At 47.7% G+C, this 18,264-nt stretch overlaps 2 protein-coding genes and 2 long non-coding RNA genes across 4 annotated transcripts; all 4 read right to left on the bottom strand.

Moving 5' to 3' along the window:
- Nucleotides 1-135: 135 nt before the first annotated feature.
- LOC111611075 (mucin-2-like) lies at nt 136-3,819 on the bottom strand (the record flags this gene model as incomplete). Its single annotated transcript, XM_023346701.1, has 2 exons — nt 136-1,407; nt 3,277-3,819. Coding segments are annotated over 2 exons (1,815 nt in total), but the record flags the coding sequence as incomplete, so codon positions are not given.
- A 5,070-nt stretch (nt 3,820-8,889) lies between these two features.
- Nucleotides 8,890-10,151, bottom strand: LOC111611248. The gene is made up of 4 exons (XR_002753954.1): nt 9,926-10,151; nt 9,380-9,441; nt 9,147-9,295; nt 8,890-9,029 (listed from the first exon to the last, which is right to left on the bottom strand). It is a non-coding gene; the product is annotated as an uncharacterized LOC111611248 (long non-coding RNA).
- A 29-nt stretch (nt 10,152-10,180) lies between these two features.
- On the bottom strand, nt 10,181-14,299 carry LOC111611076 (mucin-2-like; the record flags this gene model as incomplete). The annotated part of the gene is made up of 5 exons (XM_023346702.1): nt 10,181-10,397; nt 10,713-11,151; nt 12,545-12,575; nt 12,692-13,066; nt 13,991-14,299. Coding segments are annotated over 5 exons (1,371 nt in total), but the record flags the coding sequence as incomplete, so codon positions are not given.
- Nucleotides 14,300-16,514: 2,215 nt separating this feature from the next.
- On the bottom strand, nt 16,515-17,794 carry LOC111611249. Its single transcript, XR_002753955.1, has 4 exons — nt 17,515-17,794; nt 16,976-17,037; nt 16,743-16,891; nt 16,515-16,626 (listed from the first exon to the last, which is right to left on the bottom strand). It is a non-coding gene; the product is annotated as an uncharacterized LOC111611249 (long non-coding RNA).
- Between the last annotated feature and the right edge of the window lie 470 nt (nt 17,795-18,264).

Here is an 18,264-nt window from a genome sequence, read left to right on the forward strand (position 1 = left end):
TGTGGTCGGAGCAGCTGTAGCTGTGGTTGGTGTCTCTGTTGTTGTGGTTGGAGCTAGTGTAGTTGTGGTTGGAGCTTCTGTTGTTGTGGTTGGAGCTGCTGTCGTTGTGGTTTGTGCCTCTGTTGTTGTGGTTGGAGCAGCTGTTGTTGTGGTCGGAGCAGCTGTAGTTGTGGTTGGTGTCTCTGTTGTTGTGGTTGGAGCTTCTGTAGTTGTGGTTGGAGCAGTTGTGGTTGTGGTTGGAGCTGCTGTGGTTGTGGTTGGTGCAGTTGTTGTGTTTGAAGGAACTGATGTTGTGGTTGGAGCAGCTGTAGTTGTGGTTGGGGCTGCTGTCGTTGTGGTTGGTGCCTCTGTTGTTGTGGTTGAAGTAACTGTGGTTGTGGTTGGATCAACTGTTGTTGTGGTTGGAGCTGCTGTCGTTGTGGTTGGTGCCTCTGTTGTTGTGGTCGGAGATGCTATTGTTGTTTGAACAGCTGTGGTTGTCGTTGGAGCTACAGTTGTTGTGGTTGGAGCAAATGGTGTTGTGGTCAGAGCAGATGTAGTTGTGGTTGGTGTCTCTGGTGTTGTGGTTGGAGCTAGTGTAGTTGTGGTTGGAGCTTCAGTTGTTGTGGTTGGAGAAGCTGTTGTGGTTTCAGCAGCTGGGGTTGTGGTTGGAGCTGCTGTTGTTGTGGTTAGTGTCTCTGTTGTTGTCGTTGGAGCTTCTGTTGTTGTGGTTGGAGCAGTTGTGGTTGTGGTTGGAGCTGCTGTGGTTGTGGTTGGTGCAGTTGTTGTGTTTGAAGGAACTGATGTTGTGGTTGGAGAAGCTGTGGTTGTTGTTGGAGCAGCTGTGGTTGTGGTTGGACCAACTGTTGTTGTGGTTGGAGCTACTGTAAATGTGGTTGAAGTAACTGTGGTTGTGGTTGGAGCAACTGTTGTTGTGGTTGGAGCTGCTGTCGTTGTGGTTGGTGCCTCTGTTGTTGTGGTCGGAGATGCTATTGTTGTTTGAACAGCTGTGGTTGTCATTGGAGCTACAGTTGTTGTGGTTGGAGCAAATGGTGTTGTGGTCAGAGCAGATGTAGTTGTGGTTGGTGTCTCTGGTGTTGTGGTTGGAGCAGCTGTTGTGGTTTCAGCAGCTGGGGTTGTGGTTGGACCAACTGTTGTTGTGGTTGGAGCTACTGTAAATGTGGTTGAAGTAACTGTGGTTGTGGTTGCAGCTACTGTAGCTGTGGTTGGTGCAACTGTAGTTGTCTTTGGTGTCTCTGTTGTTGTGGTTGGAACTAGTGTAGTTGAGATCGGAGCAGCTGTCGTTGTTGTTGAAGCTGCTGTGGTTGTGATTGGAGCTACTGTTGATGTGGTCGGAGCAGCTGTAGTTGTGGTTGGTGTCTCTGTGGTTGTGGTTGGATATGCTGTTGTTGTTGTTGGAGCTTCTGTCGTTGTGGTTGGAGCAGCTGTGGTTGTGGTTGGAGCTGCTGAGGTTGTGGTTGGTGCAGCTGTTGTGGTTGAAGGAATTGTGGTTGGAGCCGCTGTGGTTGTGGTTGGAGCTGCTGAGGTTGTGGTTGGTGCAGCTGTTGTGGTTGAAGGAATTGTGGTTGGAGCCGCTGTGGTTGTGGTTGGAGTTGCTGTGGTTGTGGTTGGAGCAGCTGTTGTGGTTGAAGGAATTGTTGTGGTTGGAGCAGCTGTGGTTGTGGTTGGAGCTGCTGAGGTTGTGGTTGGTGCAGCTGTTGTGGTTGAAGGAATTGTGGTTGGAGCCGCTGTGGTTGTGGTTGGAGTTGCTGTGGTTGTGGTTGGAGCAGCTGTTGTGGTTGAAGGAATTGTTGTGGTTGGAGCAGCTGTGGTTGTGGTTGGAGTTGCTGTGGTTGTGGTTGGAGAAGCTGTGGTTGTTGTTGGAGCAGCTGTGGTAGTGGATTGAGTTGCTGTGGTTGTTGTCGGAGTTGCTGTTTTTGTTGTCGGAGCTACTGTTGTTGTGGTTGGTGTCTCTGTTGTTGTAGTTGGAGCATCTGTTGTTGTAGTTGGAACCACTGTGGTTGTGGTTGGAGCTGCTGTGGTTGTGGTTGGTGCAGCTGTTGTGGTTGAAAGAATTGTTGTTGTGGTTGGAGCAGCTGTGGTTGTGGTTGGAGAAGCTGTGGTTGTTGTTGGAGCAGCTGTGGTTGTGGTTTTAGTTGCTGTTGTTGTTGTCGGAGCCACTGTTGTTGTGGTCGGAGCAGCTGTAGTTGTGGTTGGTGTCTCTGTGGTTGTGGTTGGAGAAGCTGTGGTTGTTGTTGGAGCAGCTGTGGTTGTGGGTGGAGTTGCTGTTGTTGTTGTCGGAGCTAATGTTGTTGTTGTCGGTGTGTCTGTTGTTGTGGTTGGAGAAGCTGTGGTTGTGGTTGGAGCCGCTGTTGTGGTTGAAGGAATTGTTGTGGTTGGAGCAGCTGTGGTTGTTGTCGGAGTTGCTGTTGTTGTTGTTGGATCTACTGTTGTTGTGGTTGGAGCTTCTGTTGTTGTGGTTGAAGCAGCTGTGGATGTGGTTCGAGATTCTGTTGTTGTTGGAGCACCTGTGGTTGTTGGAGTTGCTGTTGTCGTCGGAGCTACTGTTGTGCTTGGTGCCTCTGTTGTGGTCGGAGAAGTTGTGGTTGTGGTTGGAGCCGCTGTTGTTGTAGTCGGTGTCTCTGTTGTTGTGGTTGGAGCAACTGTGGTTGTGGTTTGAGTTGCTGTGGTTGTGGTTGGTGCAGCTGTTGTGGTTGACGGAATTGTTGTGGTTGGAGCAGCTGTGGTTGTTGTTGGAGCAGCTGTGCTAGTGGATGGAGTTGCTGTGGTTGTTGTCGGAGCTACTGTTGTTGTGGTCGGAGCAGCTGCCGTTGTTGGAGCTGCTGTGGATGTGGTTGGTGCAGCTGTTGTGGTTGACAGAATTGTTGTTGTGGTTGGAGCATCTGTGGTTGTTGTTGGAGCAGCTGTGGTAGTGGATGAAGTTGCTGTGGTTGTTGTTGGAGATGCTGTGGATGTGGTTGGTGCAGCTGATGTGGTTGACAGAATTGTTGTTGTGGTTGACAGAATTGTTGTTGTGGTTGGTGCAGCTGTTGTGGTTGACGGAATTGTTGTGGTTGGAGCAGCTGTGGTTGTGGTTGGAGCTGCTGAGGTTGCGGTTGGTGCAGCTGTTGTGGTTGAAGGAATTGTGGTTTGAGCCGCTGTGGTTGTGGTTGGAGTTGCTGTGGTTGTGGTTGGAGCAGCTGTTGTGGTTGAAGGAATTGTTGTGGTTGGAGCAGCTGTGGTTGTGGTTGGAGTTGCTGTGGTTGTGGTTGGAGAAGCTGTGGTTGTTGTTGGAGCAGCTGTGGTAGTGGATTGAGTTGCTGTGGTTGTTGTCGGAGTTGCTGTTTTTGTTGTCGGAGCTACTGTTGTTGTGGTTGGTGTCTCTGTTGTTGTAGTTGGAGCTTCTGTTGTTGTAGTTGGAACCACTGTGGTTGTGGTTGGAGCTGCTGTGGTTGTGGTTGGTGCAGCTGTTGTGGTTGAAAGAATTGTTGTTGTGGTTGGAGCAGCTGTGGTTGTTGTTGGAGCAGCTGTGGTTGTGGTTTTAGTTGCTGTTGTTGTTGTCGGAGCCACTGTTGTTGTGGTCGGAGCAGCTGTAGTTGTGGTTGGTGTCTCTGTGGTTGTGGTTGGAGAAGCTGTGGTTGTTGTTGGAGCAGCTGTGGTTGTGGTTGGAGTTGCTGTTGTTGTTGTCGGAGCTAATGTTGTTGTTGTCGGTGTGTCTGTTGTTGTGGTTGGAGAAGCTGTGGTTGTGGTTGGAGCCGCTGTTGTTGTGGTTGGAGTTGCTGTTGTTGTTGTCGGAGCTAATTTTGTTGTGGTCGGTGTGTCTGTTGTTGTGGTTGGAGTTGCTTTGGTTGTGGTTGGTGCAGCTGTTGTGGTTGAAGGAATTGTTGTGGTTGGAGCAGCTGTGGTTGTTGTCGGAGTTGCTGTTGTTGTTGTCGGATCTACTGTTGTTGTGGTTGGAGCTTCTGTTGTTGTGGTTGAAGCAGCTGTGGATGTGGTTCGAGATTCTGTTGTTGTTGGAGCACCTGTGGTTGTTGGAGTTGCTGTTGTCGTCGGAGCTACTGTTGTGCTTGGTGCCTCTGTTGTGGTCGGAGAAGTTGTGGTTGTGGTTGGAGCCGCTGTTGTTGTAGTCGGTGTCTCTGTTGTTGTGGTTGGAGCAACTGTGGTTGTGGTTTGAGTTGCTGTGGTTGTGGTTGGTGCAGCTGTTGTGGTTGACGGAATTGTTGTGGTTGGAGCAGCTGTGGTTGTTGTTGGAGCAGCTGTGCTAGTGGATGGAGTTGCTGTGGTTGTTGTCGGAGCTACTGTTGTTGTGGTCGGAGCAGCTGTCGTTGTTGGAGCTGCTGTGGATGTGGTTGGTGCAGCTGTTGTGGTTGACAGAATTGTTGTTGTGGTTGGAGCATCTGTGGTTGTTGTTGGAGCAGCTGTGGTAGTGGATGAAGTTGCTGTGGTTGTTGTCGGAGCTACTGTTGTTGTGGTCGGAGCAGCTGTCGTTGTTGGAGCTGCTGTGGATGTGGTTGGTGCAGCTGATGTGGTTGACAGAATTGTTGTTGTGGTTGACAGAATTGTTGTTGTGGTTGGTGCAGCTGTTGTGGTTGACGGAATTGTTGTTGTTGGAGCAGCTATGGTAGTGGATGGAGTTGCTGTGGTTGTTGTTGGAGTTGCTGTTGTTGTTGTCCGAGCTACTGTTGTTGTGCTTGGAGGTTCTGTTGTTGTGGTTGAAGCAGCTGTGGATGTGGTTGGAGATTCTGTGGTTGTTGGAGTTGCTGTTGTCGTCGGAGCTACTGTTGTTGTGCTTGGTGCCTCTGTTGTGGTCGGAGAAGTTGTGGTTGTGGTTGGAGCCGCTGTTGTTGTAGTCGGTGTCTCTGTTGTTGTGGTTGGAGCAACTGTGGTTGTGGTTGGAGTTGCTGTGGTTGTGGTTGGAGTTGCTGTGGTTTTTGTTGGAGCTACAGTTGTTGTGGTCGGAGCAGCTGTCGTTGTTGGAGCTGCTGTGGATGTGGGTGGTGCAGCTGTTGTGGTTGGCAGAATTGTTGTTGTGGTTGGAGCATCTGTGCTTGTTGTTGGATCAGCTGTGGTAGTGGATGAAGTTGCTGTGGTTGTTGTTGGAGCTGCTGTGGATGTGGTTGGTGCAGCTGATGTTGTTGACAGAATTGTTGTTGTGGTTGGAGCAGCTGTGGTTGTGGTTGGTGCAGCTGTTGTGGTTGAAGGAATTGTTGTGGTTGGAGCAGCTGTGGTTGTTGTTGGAGCAGCGGTGGTAGTGGATGGAGTTGCTGTGGTTGTTGTCGGAGTTGCTGTTGTTGTTGTCGGAGCTACTGTTGTTGTGGTTGGAGCGTCTGTTGTTGTGGTTGAAGCAGCTGTGGATGTGGTTGGAGATTTTGTTGTTGTTGGAGCACCTGTGGTTGTTGGAGTTGCTGTTGTCGTCGGAGCTACTGTTGTTGTGCTTGGTGCCTCTGTTGTGGTGGGAGAAGTTTTGGTTGTGGTTGGAGCCGCTGTTGTTGTAGTCGGTAACTCTGTTGTTGTGGTTGGAGCAACTGTGGTTGTGGTTGGAGTTGTTGTGGTTGTGGTTGGTGCAGCTGTTGTGGTTGAAGGAATTGTTGTGGTTGGAGCAGCTGTGGTTGTTGTTGGAGCAGCTGTGCTAGTGGATGGTGTTGCTGTGGTTGTTGTCGGAGCTACTGTTGTTGTGGACGGAGCAGCTGTCGTTGTTGGAGCTGCTGTGGATGTGGTTGGTGCAGCTGCTGTGGTTGAAGGAATTGTTGTTGTGGTTGGAGCAGCTGTGGTTGTGGTTGGAGAAGCTGTGGTTGTTGTTGGAGCAGCTGTGGTTGTGGTTTTAGTTGCTGTTGTTGTTGTCGGACCTACTGTTGTTGTGGTCGGAGCAGCTGTAGTTGTGGTTGGTGTCTCTGTGGTTGTGGATGGAGAAGCTGTGGTTGTTGTTGGAGCAGCTGTGGTTGTGGTTGGAGTTGCTGTTGTTGTTGTCGGAGCTGCTGTTGTTGTGGTCGGTGTCTCTGTTGTTGTGGCTGGAGCAACTGTGGTTGTGGTTGGTGTCTCTGTTGTTGTGGTTGGAGCAGCTGTGGTTTTGATTGGAGCTGCTGTGGTTGTGGTTGGTGCAGCTGTGGTAGTGGATGGAGATGGAGTTGCTGTGGTTGTAGTCGGAGCTACTGTTGTTGTGGTCGTAGCAGCCGTCGTTGTTGTTGGTGCAGCTGTTGTGGTTGACGGAATTGTTGTTGCGGTTGGAGCAGCTGTGGTTGTGGTTGGAGTTGCTGTAGTTGTGGTTGGTGCAGCTGTTGTGGTTGAAGGAATTGTGGTTGGATCCGCTGTGGTTGTGGTTGGAGCAGCTGTGGTTGTTGTTGGAGCAGCTGTGGTAGTGGATTGAGTTGCTGTGGTTGTTGTCGGAGTTGCTGTTGTTGTTGTCGGAGCTACTGTTGTTGTGGTCGGTGTCTCTGTTGTTGTGGTTGGAGTTTCTGTTATTGTGGTTGGAGCCACTGTTGTTGTGGTTTGTGCAGCTGTTGTGGTTGAAGGAAGTGTTGTTGTGGTTGGAGCAGCTGTGGTTGTGGTTGGAGAAGCTGTGGTTGTTGTTGGAGAAGCTGTGGTTGTGGTTGGAGTTGCTGTTGTTGTTGTCGGAGCTAATGATGTTGTGGTCGGTGTCTCTGTTGTTGTGGTTGGAGAAGCTGTGATTGTGGTTGGAGCCGCTGTTGTTGTAGTCGGTGTCTCTGTTGTTGTGGTTGGAGCAACTGTGGTTGTGGTTGGAGTTGCTGTGGTTGTGGTTGGTGCAGCTGTTGTGGTTGAAGGAATTGTTGTGGTTGGAGCAGCTGTGGTTGTTGTTGGAGCAGCTGTGCTAGTGGATGGAGATGCTGTGGTTGTTGTCGGAGCTACTGTTGTTGTGGTTGGTGCAGCTGTTGTTGTTGACAGAATTGTTGTTGTGGTTGGAGCAGCTGTGGTTGTTGTTGGAGCAGCTGTGGTAGTGGATGAAGTTTCTGTGGTTGTTGTTGGAGCTGCTGTGGATGTGGTTGGTGCAGCTGTTGTGGTTGACAGAATTGTTGTTGTGGTTGGAGCAGCTGTGGTTGTTGTTGGAGCAGCTGTGCTAGTGGATGGAGTTGCTGTGGTTGTTGTCGGAGCTACTGTTGTTGTGGTTGGTGCAGCTGTTGTGGTTGACAGAATTGTTGTTGTGGTTGGAGCTGCTGTGGTTGTGGTTGGTGCAGCTGTTGTGGTTGAAGGAATTGTGGTTGGAGCCGCTGTGGTTGTTGTTGGAGAAGCTGTGGTTGTGGTTGGAGTTGCTGTTGTTGTTGTCGGAGCTAATGATGTTGTGGTCGGTGTCTCTGTTGTTGTGGTTGGAGATGCTGTGATTGTGGTTGGAGCCGCTGTTGTTGTAGTCGGTGTCTCTGTTGTTGTGGTTGGAGCAACTGTGGTTGTGGTTGGAGTTGCTGTGGTTGTGGTTGGTGCAGCTGTTGTGGTTGAAGGAATTGTTGTGGTTGGAGCAGCTGTGGTTGTTGTTGGAGCAGCTGTGCTAGTGGATGGAGATGCTGTGGTTGTTGTCGGAGCTACTGTTGTTGTGGTTGGTGCAGCTGTTGTTGTTGACAGAATTGTTGTTGTGGTTGGAGCAACTGTGGTTGTTGTTGGAGCAGCTGTGGTAGTGGATGAAGTTTCTGTGGTTGTTGTTGGAGCTGCTGTGGATGTGGTTGGTGCAGCTGTTGTGGTTGACAGAATTGTTGTTGTGGTTGGAGCAGCTGTGGTTGTTGTTGGAGCAGCTGTGCTAGTGGATGGAGTTGCTGTGGTTGTTGTCGGAGCTACTGTTGTTGTGGTTGGTGCAGCTGTTGTGGTTGACAGAATTGTTGTTGTGGTTGGAGCTGCTGTGGTTGTGGTTGGTGCAGCTGTTGTGGTTGAAGGAATTGTGGTTGGAGTCGCTGTGGTTGTGGTTGGAGTTGCTGTGGTTGTGGTTGTTGCAGCTGTTGTGGTTGAAGGAATTGTTGTGGTTGGAGCAGCTGTGGTTTTTGTTGGAGCAGCTGTGGTAGTGGATTGAGTTGCTGTGGTTGTGGTCGGTGTCTCTGTTGTTGTGGTTGGAGCTTCTGTCGTTGTGGTTGGAGCCACTGTGGTTGTGGTTGGAGCTGCTGTGGTTGTGGTCAGTGCAGATGTGCTAGTGGATGGAGTTGCTGTTGTTTTGGACGGAGCAGCTGTCGTTGTTGGAGCAGCTGTGGATGTGGTTGGTGCAGCTGTGGTTGTGGTTGGTGCAGCTGTTGTGGTTGAAGGAATTGTTGTTGTGGTTGGAGCAGATGTGGTAGTAGATGGAGTTGCTGTGGTTGTTGTCGGAGTTGCTGTTGTTGTTGTCGGAGCTACTGTTGTTGTGGTTGGAGCTTCTGTTGTTGTGGTTGGAGCAGCTGTGGATGTGGTTGGTGCAGCTGTGGTTGTGGTTGGTGCAGCTGTTTTGGTTGAAGGAATTGTTGTTGTGGTCGGAGCAGCTGTGGTTGTGGTTGGACTTGCTGTTGTTGTTGTCTGAGCTAATGTTGTTGTGGTTGGAGCTGCTGTGGTTGTGGTCAGTGCAGATGTTGTGGTTGAAGGAATTGTTGTTGTGGTTGGAGCAGCTGTGGTAGTAGATGGAGTTGCTATGGTTGTTGTCGGAGTTGCTGTTGTTGTCGGAGCTACTGTTGTTATGGTCGGTGTCTCTGTTGTTGTGGTCGGAGAAGCTGTGGTTGTGGTTGAAGCCGCTGTTGTAGTAGTCGGTGTCTCTGTTGTTGTGGTTGGAGCATCTGTGGTTGTGGTTGGAGTTGCTGTGGTTGTGGTTGGTGCAGCTGTTGTGGTTGAAGGATTTGTTGTGGTTGGAGCAGCTGTGCTTGTTGTCGGAGTTGCTGTTGTTGTTGTCGGAGCTACTTTTGTTGTGGTTGGAGCTTCTGTTGTTGTGGTTGGAGCAGCTGTGGATGTGGTTGGAGATTCTGTTGTTGTTGGAGCAGCTGTGGTTGTTGGAGTTGCTGTTGTTGTCGGAGCTACTGTTGTTGTGCTTGGTGCCTCTGTCGTGGTCGGAGAAGTTGTGGTTGTTGTTGGTGCAGCTGTTGTTGTTGTTAAAGTAACTGTGGTTGTAGTTTGATACGAGCATTAGTATAGCAGTATTGCATCACTCAAAATTTCAGTAGGTTTGGTAATGTACAGAATTACATTTTTTTATGGATGTTTTTTACTTTGCTTACCTAAGTCTCCAACAATAACCGATGATGCTTCCACTGAGAATTCAGTTATTTTTGGTGCCTCATTGATTAAAACATTTTCGATTGCTTGATTACTAGGAACATCTGTTGCTTGAAATTCGAGGTCCAGCGTGTTGATAACTGATCCTCTTCTGCAAATACAGAAAAACAAAAACTCATTCATACAAAAGGCTCATTTAGAAGACGAAAATGTGTTTTTTTTTCTATTTCAGTACCTGAATGAGATAATAATCATTCCCAAGAATGACCTAAATGCTTGTTTGTAGAGGGGATGAAGCTGCAAAGAAATGATGTGAAATCAATTACTTGCTCTCTGTTTTACAATATTATAACTCAGAATTTTAAAGTAGTAAAAACATAAATACACTAGTTTTACAGGATACATTATCAAAAAATACATTATCATGACTCATCTTACTTCAAAACATTGAGAAGGTATGTAATTAATACAATCACTTAAAATATTTGAGTGGTAAAAGATCATTGTATTTTCTTATTACAATTTTTTTTGGCAATAATATTCACTTCTAAATTTCCCTCATCTTTAAATAATGTTTTAATCCATCTAACAATTGTGTATATTTTCTTTATTCTTGATAAAATAGGGTTCTGTTTCCTGTCTGGATTCTAAAGCAGGATTTTATTGCTACAAGATAATAATACAAGGACTACTGCTATGCCATTGTAAGACAGTATAATTTTATCTGATTTAAAAAAAAAAAACATAGAAAAAATTAGGATATCAAGAGAATAAAACTTACTCGATTCCACAAAAGTTGGGATCGTTGGCTGAAAGAATCTGAAGAATTGATTTCAAGATTGTTGGTAAAGGTATCACTAGGAGACCTAAAGTTCATCCGGCGGACAACTCTCATCTCAGTTGTGCTAACGGTAGTTGCTGCTGTTGTAGAAATTGTTGTAGATGCAGTTGTTGTTGGAGCAGGTGTTGTCGTGGTTGGTGCAGGTGTTGTGGTTGGAGAAGTTGTGGTTGTGGTTGGAGCCGCTGAGGTTGTGGTCGGAGCAGCTGTAGTTGTGGTTGGTGTCTCTGTTGTTGTGGTTGGAAGTACTGTAGTTGTGGTTGGAGCCTCTGTTGTTGTAGTTGGTGTCTGTGTTGTTGTGGTTGGAGGTACTGTAGTTGTAGCTTCTGTGGTTGTGGTTGGAGTTGCTGTTGTTGTCGGAGCTACTGTTGTTGTGGTTGGAGCAACTGTTGTTGTAGTCAGAGCAGCGGTTGTTGTGGTTGCAGGTACTGTAGTTGTGTTTGGAGAAGCTGTTGTTGTGGTTGCAGCAGCTGTGGTTGTGGTTTGAGTTTCTTTTGTTGTGGTTGGAGTTGCTGTAGTTGTGGTTGGAGATTCTGTTGTTGTGGTTGGTGTCTCTGTTGTTGTGGTTGGAACTACTGTAGTTGTAGTTGGAGCTTCTGTCATTGTGGTTGGAGCTGCTGTGGTTGTGGTTGGTGCAGCTGTTGTGGTTGAAGGAATTGTTGTTGTGGTTGGAGCAGCTGTGGTTGTGGTTGGTGCAGTGGTTGTCGTCGGAGCTACTGTTGTTGTGGATGGAGCAACTGTTGTGGTTGGAGTAGCAGTGGTTGTGGTTGCAGCTACTGTAGTTGTGGTTGGTGCATCTGTTGTTGTTGGAGTAGCTGTAGTTGTTGTTGGAGTTGCTGTTGTTGTCGACGGAGCTACTGTTGTTGTGAACGGTGCCTCTGTTGTTGGTGGAGCAGCTGTGGTTGTGGTTGGAGATGCTGTTGTTGTCGTCGGAGCTAATGTTGTTGTGATTGGACGAACTGTTGTTGTGGTCGGAGCTGCTGTGGTTGTGGTTGGAGAAACTGTTGTGGTTGGTGCCGCTGTGGTTGTGGTTGGACCTGCTGTTGTTGTGGTTGGTGTCTGTGTTGTCGTGGTTGGACCTACTGTAGTTGCAGTTGGAGCTTCTGTTGTTGTGGTTGGAGCAGCTGTTGTTGTCGTCGGTGCTACTGTTGTTGTGGTCGGAGTAGCTGTAGTTGTGGTTGGAGCTTCTGTTGTTGTTGGAGCAGCTGTGGTTGTGGTTGGAGATGATGATGTTGTTCGAGCAGCTGTGGTTGTGGTTGGAGAAACTGTTGTGGTTGCTGCCGCTGTGGTTGTGGTTGGAGCTGCTGTTGTTGTGGTTGGTGTCTCTGTTGTTGTGGTTGGACCTACTGTAGTTGTAGTTGGAGCTTCTGTCGTAGTGGTTGGAGCTGCTGTGGTTGTGGTTGGTGCAGCTGTTGTAGTTGAAGGAATTGTTGTTGTGGTTGGAGCAGCTGTGGTTGTGGTTGCAGCAGCTGTGGTTGTCGTTCTAGCTGCTGTGGTTGGTGCAGCTGTTGTGGTTGAAGTAATTGTTGTTGTGGTTGGAGCAGCTGTGGCTGTTTTGGGAGAAGCTGTGGTTGTCGTCGTAGCTACCATTGTTGTGGTCGGAGAAGCTGTAGTTGTGGTTGGTGTCCCTGTTGTTGAGATTGGTAGTTCGGTAGTTGTGTTTGGAGCTTCTGTTGTTGTGGTTGGAGTAGCTGTTGTGGTTGCAGCAGCTGTGGTTGTGGTTGGAGCTGCTGTTGTTGTGGGTAGTGTCTCTGTTGTGGTTGGAGCAACTGTTCTTGTCGTCGGAGATACTGTTTTGGTTGGAGCAACTGTTGTTGTGGTCGTAGCAAATGCTGTTGTGGTTGGAGCAGCTGTGGTTGTGGTTGGAGGAGCTGTTGTGGTTGAAAGAATTGTTGTTGTGGTTGGAGCAGCTGTGGTTGTGGTTGGAGCTGCTGTAGATGTCGTTGGAGCTGCTGTGTTTGTGGTTGGAGAAACTGTTGTGGTCGCAGCCGCTGTGGTTGGAGCTGCTGTGGTTGTGGTTGGTGTCTCTGTTGTTGTGGTTGGAGCTACTGTAGTTGTGGTTGGAGCTGCTGTGGTTGGGGTTGGAGCTGCTGTGGTTGGGGTTGGTGCAGCTGTTGTGGTTGAAAAAATTGTTGTTGTGGTTGGAGCAGCTGTGGTTGTGGTTGGAGGAGCTGTTGTGGTTGAAGGAATTGTTGTTGTGGTTGGAGCTGCTGTTCTTGTGGTCGGAGCAGCTGTAGATGTGGTTGGTGCTGCTGTGTTTGTGGTTGGAGAAACTGTTGTGGTGGTTGGAGCTACTGTAGTTGTGGTTGGAGCTTCGGTTGTTGTGGTTGGAGCTGCTGTGGTTGTGGTTGGTCCAGCTGTTGTGGTTGAAAGAATTGTTGTTGTTGTTGCTGCAGCTGTGGTTGTGGTTTGAGCAGTTGTGGTTGTGGTTGGAGCTGCTGTGGTTGTGGTTGGTGCAGCTGTTGTGGTTGAAGTAATTGTTGTTGTGGTTGGAGCAGCTGTGGTTGTGGATGGAGAAGCTGTGGTTGTTGTTGGAGTTGCTGTTGTTGTCGTCGGAGGTACTGTTGTTGTGGATGGAGAAACTGTTGTTGTCCTAGGAGTAGATGTGGTTGTGGTTGCAGCTATTGTAGTTGTGGTTGGAGCTTCTGTTGTCGTGGTCGGAGCTGCTGTGGTTGTGGTTGGTGTCTCTGTTGTTGTGGTTTGAGCTACTGTAGTTGTGGTTGGAGCTTCTGTTGTTGTGGTTGGAGCAGCTGTGGTTGTGGTTGGAGAAGCTGTGGTTGTCGTTGGAGCTGCTGTGTTTGTGGTTGGAGAAACTGTTGTGGTTGCAGCCGCTGTGGTTGTGGTTGGAGCTGCTGTGGTTGTGGTTGGTGTCTCTGTTGTTGTGGTTGGAGCTACTGTAGTTGTGGTTGGAGCTTCTGTGGTTGTGGTTGGAGCAGCTGTGGTTGTGGTTGGAGGAGCTGTTGTGGTTGAAGGAATTGTTGTTGTGGTTGGAGCACTTGTGGTTGTGGTTGGAGCCGCTGTGTTTGTCGTCGGAGCTACTGTTGTTGTGGTCAGAGCAGCTGTAGATGTGGTTGGAGCTGCTGTGTTTGTGGTTGGAGAAACTGTTGTGGTTGCAGCCGCTGTGGTTGTGGTTGGAGCTGCTGTGGTTGTGGTTGGTGTCTCTGTTGTTGTGGTTGGAGCTACTGTAGTTGTGGTTGGAGCTTCGGTTGTTGTGGTTGGAGCTGCTGTGGTTGTGGTTGGTGCAGCTGTTGTGGTTGAAAGAATTGTTGTTGTGGTTGGAGAAGCTGTGGTTGTGGTTGGAGAAGCTGTGGTTGTTGTTGGAGTTGCTGTTGTTGTCGTCGGAGGTACTGTTGTTGTGGATGGAGCAACTGTTGTTGTCCTTGGAGTAGATGTGGTTGTGGTTGCAGCTATTGTAGTTGTGGTTGGTGCCTCTGTTATTGTTGTGGTTGCAGCTACTGTAGTTGTGGTTGGAGCTTCTGTTGTCGTGGTCGGAGCTGCTGTGGTTGTGGTTGGTGTCTCTGTTGTTGTGGTTTGAGCTACTGTATTTGTGGTTGGAGCAGCTGTGGTTGTGGTCGGAGCTGCTGTGTTTGTGGTTGATGCAGCTCTTGTGGTTGAAGGAATTGTTGTGGTTGGAGCAGCTGTGGTTGTGGTTGGAGATGCTGTTGTGGTTGAAGGAATTGTTTCTGTGGTTGGAGCAGCTGTGGTTGTGGTTGGAGCAGCTGTGGTTGTGGTTGGAGATGCTGTTGTGGTTGAAAGAATTGTTGTTGTTGTTGCTGCAGCTGTGGTTGTGGTTTGAGCAGTTGTGGTTGTGGTTGGAGCTGCTGTGGTTATGGTTGGTGCAGCTGTTGTGGTTGAAGGAATTGTTGTTGTGGTTGGAGCAGCTGTGGTTGTGGTTGGAGAAGCTGTGGTTGTTGTTGGAGTTGCTGTTGTTGTCGTCGGAGGTACTGTTGTTGTGGATGGAGAAACTGTTGTTGTCCTAGGAGTAGATGTGGTTGTGGTTGCAGCTATTGTAGTTGTGGTTGGTGCCTCTGTTGTTGTTGTGGTTGCAGCTACTGTAGTTGTGGTTGGAGCTTCTGTTGTCGTGGTCGGAGCTGCTGTGGTTGTGGTTGGTGTCTCTGTTGTTGTGGTTTGAGCTACTGTAGTTGTGGTTGGAGCTTCTGTTGTTGTGGTTGGAGCAGCTGTGGTTGTGGTTGGAGAAGCTGTGGTTGTGGTTGGAGAAACTGTTGTGGTTGCAGCCGCTGTGGTTGTGGTTGGAGCTGCTGTGGTTGTGGTTGGTGTCTCTGTTGTTGTGGTTGGAGCTACTGTAGTTGTGGTTGGAGCTTCTGTGGTTGTGGTTGGAGCTGCTGTGGTTGTCGTCGGAGCTACTGTTGTGGTCGGAGCAGCTGTAGATGTGGTTGGAGCTGCTGTGTTTGTGGTTGGAGAAACTGTTGTGGTTGCAGCCGCTGTGGTTGTGGTTGGAGCTGCTGTGGTTGTGGTTGGTGTCTCTGTTGTTGTGGTTGGAGCTACTGTAGTTGTGGTTGGAGCTTCGGTTGTTGTGGTTGGAGCTGCTGTGGTTGTGGTTGGTGCAGCTGTTGTGGTTGAAAGAATTGTTGTTGTGGTTGGAGAAGCTGTGGTTGTGGTTGGAGAAGCTGTGCTTGTTGTTGGAGTTGCTGTTGTTCTCGTCGGAGGTACTGTTGTTGTGGATGGAGCAAATGTTGTTGTCCTTGGAGTAGATGTGGTTGTGGTTGCAGCTATTGTAGTTGTGGTTGGAGCTTCTGTTGTCGTGGTCGGAGCTGCTGTATTTGTGGTTGATGCAGCTCTTGTGGTTGAAGGAATTGTTGTGGTTGGAGCAGCTGTGGTTGTGGTTGGAGATGCTGTTGTGGTTGAAGGAATTGTTGTTGTGGTTGGAGCAGCTGTGGTTGTGGTTGGAGAAGCTGTGTTTGTTGGAGTTGCTGTTGTTGTCGTCGGAGGTACTGTTGTTGTGGTTGGTGCCTCTGTTGTTGTTGTTGGAGCAGCTGTAGTTGTGGTTGGAGAAGCTGTTGTTGTAGTCGGAGCTACTGTTGTTGTGGTCGGAGCTACTGTGGTTGTGGTTGGTGTCTCTGTTGTTGTGGTTTGAGCTACTGTTGTTGTGGTTGGAGCTGCTGTTGTTGTGGTTGGAGCAGCTGTGGTTGTGGTTGGAGAAGCTGTGGTTGTGGTTGGAGTTACTATTGTTGTTGTCGGAGCTACTGTTGTGGATGGAGAAACTGTTGTGGTTGGAGTAGCTGTGGTTGTGGTTGCAGCTACTGTTGTTGTGGTTGGTGCCTTTGTTGTTGTTGGAGCAGCTGTAGTTGTGGTTGGTGATGCTGGTGTTGTTGGAGCAGCTGTGGTTGTGGTTGGGGAAGCTGTTGTTGTAGTCGGAGCTACTGTTGTTGTGGTTGGTGCCTCTGTTGTTGTTGTTGGAGCAGCTGTAGTTGTGGTTGGAGAAGCTGTTGTTGTAGTCGGAGCTGCTGTGGTTGTGGTTGGTGTCTCTGTTGTTGTGGTTTGAGCTAATGTAGTTGTGGTTGGAGCTGCTGTTGTTGTGGTTGGAGCAGCTGTGGTTGTGGTTGGAGCAGCTGTGGTTGTGGTTGGAGTTGCTGTTGTTTTCGTCGGAGCTACTGTTGTTGTGGTTGGTGCCTCTGTTGTTGTTGGAGCAGCTGTAGTTGTGGTTGGAGAAGCTGTTGTTGTAGTCGGAGCTACTGTTGTTGTGGTCGGAGCTGCTGTGGTTGTGGTTGGTGTCTCTGTTGTTGTGGTTTGAGCTAATGTAGTTGTGGTTGGAGCTGCTGTTGTTGTAGTTGGAGCAGCTGTGGTTGTGGTTGGAGAAGCTGTGGTTGTGGTTGGAGTTACTATTGTTGACGTCGGAGCTACTGTTGTGGATGGAGAAACTGTTGTGGTTGGAGTAGCTGTGGTTGTGGTTGCAGCTACTGTTGTTGTGGTTGGTGCCTTTGTTGTTGTTGTTGGAGCAGCTGTAGTTGTGGTTGGTGATGCTGGTGTTGTTGGAGCAGCTGTGGTTGTGGTTGGAGTTGCTGTTGTTTTCGTCGGAGCTACTGTTGTTGTGGATGGAGAAACTGTTGTTGTGGTTGGAGCTGTTGTGGTTGTGGTTGGTGCAGCTGTTGTGGTTGAAGGAATTGTTGTTGTGGTTGGAGCAGCTGTGGTTGTGGTTGGAGCAGCTCTTGTTGTTGAAGGAATTGTTGTGGTTGGAGATGCTGTTGTTGTGGTTGGTGTCTCTGTTGTGGTTGGAGCAACTGTTGTTGTCGTCGGAACTACTGTTTTTGTGGTTGGAGAAACTGTTGTTGTGGTCGGAGCTTCTGTGGTTTTGGTTGGCGAAACTGTTGTGGTTGCAGCCACTGTGGTTGTGGTTGGAGCTGCTGTCGCTGTGGTTGGAGCCACTGTTGTTGTGGTTGGAGTTGCTGTTGTCGTCAGAGCTATTGTTGTTGTGGTCGGAGCAGCTGTAGTTGTGGTTGGTGTCTCTGTTGTTGTTGTTGGAGGTACTGTAGTTGTGGTTGGAGCTTCTGTTGTTGTGGTTGGAGCTGCTGTTTTTGTGGTTGGTGTCTCTGTTGTGGTTGGAGCAACTGTTGTTGTGGTTGGAGTAGCTGTGGCTGTGGTTGGTGAAGTTGTGGTCGGAGCAGCTGTTGTTGTTGTTAAAGGAACTGTGGTTGTAGTGTGATACGAGCATTAGTAAAGCAGTATGGCATCACTCAACATTTCAGTAGTTTTGGTAATGTACAGAATTACATTTTTTATGGATGTTTTTTACTTTGCTTACCATAGTCTCCAACAATAACCGATGACGCTTCCACCGAGAATTCAGTTATTTTTGGTGCCTCATTGATTAAAACATTTTCGATTGCTTGATTACTAGGAACATCTGTTGCCTGAAATTCGAGGTCCAGCGTGTTGATAACTGATCCTCTTCTGCAAATATAGAAAAACAAAAACTCATTCATACAAAAGGCTCATTTAGATGAAGTAAATGTGTTTTTTTTTCTATTTCAGTACCTGAATGAGATAATAATCATTCCCAAGAATGACCTAAATGCTTCTTTGTAGAGGGGATGAAGCTGCAAAGAAATGATGTGAAATCAATTACTTGCTCTCTGTTTTGCAATATTATAACTCAGAATTTTAAAGTAGTAAAAACATAAATACACTACTTTTACAGGATAAAACTATACATTATCATGACTCATCTTACTTCAAAACATTGAGAGGGTATGTAATTAATACAATCACTTAAAATATTTGAGTGGTAAAAGATCATTGTATTTTCTTATTACAATTTTTTTTTTGGCAATAAAACTCGGTTTCAAATTTCCCTCATCTTTAAATAATGTTTTAATCCATCTAACAATTGTGTATATTTTCTTTATTCTTGATAAAATAGGGTTCTGTTTCCTATCTGGATTCTAAAGCAGGATTTTATTGCTACAAGATAATAATACGAGGACTACTGCTATACCATTGTAAGACAGTATAATTTTATCTGATTTAAAAAAAAAACATAGAAAAAATTAGGATATCAAGAGAATAAAACTTACACGATTCCACAAAATTTGGGATCGTTGGCTGAAAGAATCTGAAGACTTGATTTCAAGATTGTTGGTAAAGGTATCAGTAGGAGACCTAAAGTTCATCCGGCGGAAAACTCTCATCTCATTTGTGCTAACGGTAGTTGCTGCTGTTGTAGAAATTGTTATAGATGCAGTTGTTGTTGGAGCAGATGTTGTCGTGGTTGGTGCAGGTGTTGTGGTTGGAGAAGCTGTGGTTGTGGTTGGAGTAGCTGTCGTTGTGGTTGGTGCCTCTGTTGTGGTCGGAGAAGTTGTGGTTGTTGTTGGTGCAGCTGTTGTTGTTGTTAAAGGAACTGTGGTTGTAGTTTGATACGAGCATTAGTAAAGCAGTACTGCATCACTCAACATTTCAGTAGTTTTGGTAATGTACAGAATTACAATTTTTCATGGATGTTTTTTACTTTGCTTACCTAAGTCTCCAACAAACACCGATGACGCTTCCACGGAGAATTCAGTTATGTTTGGTGCCTCATTGATTAAAACATTTCCGATTGCTTGATTACTAGGAACATCTGTTGCTTGAAATTCGAGGTCCAGCGTGTTGATAACTGATCCTCTTCTGCAAATATAGAAAAACAAAAATTCATTCATACAAAAGGCTAATTTAGAAGACGTAAATGTGTTTTTTTTTCTATTTCAGTACCTGAATGAGATAATAATCATTCCCAAGAATGACCTAAATGCTTCTTTGTAGAGGGGATGAAGCTGCAAAGAAATGAT

Source organism: Xiphophorus maculatus, chromosome 14, assembly GCF_002775205.1.
Source record: "Xiphophorus maculatus strain JP 163 A chromosome 14, X_maculatus-5.0-male, whole genome shotgun sequence".
Lineage (NCBI taxonomy): Eukaryota > Metazoa > Chordata > Actinopteri > Cyprinodontiformes > Poeciliidae > Xiphophorus > Xiphophorus maculatus.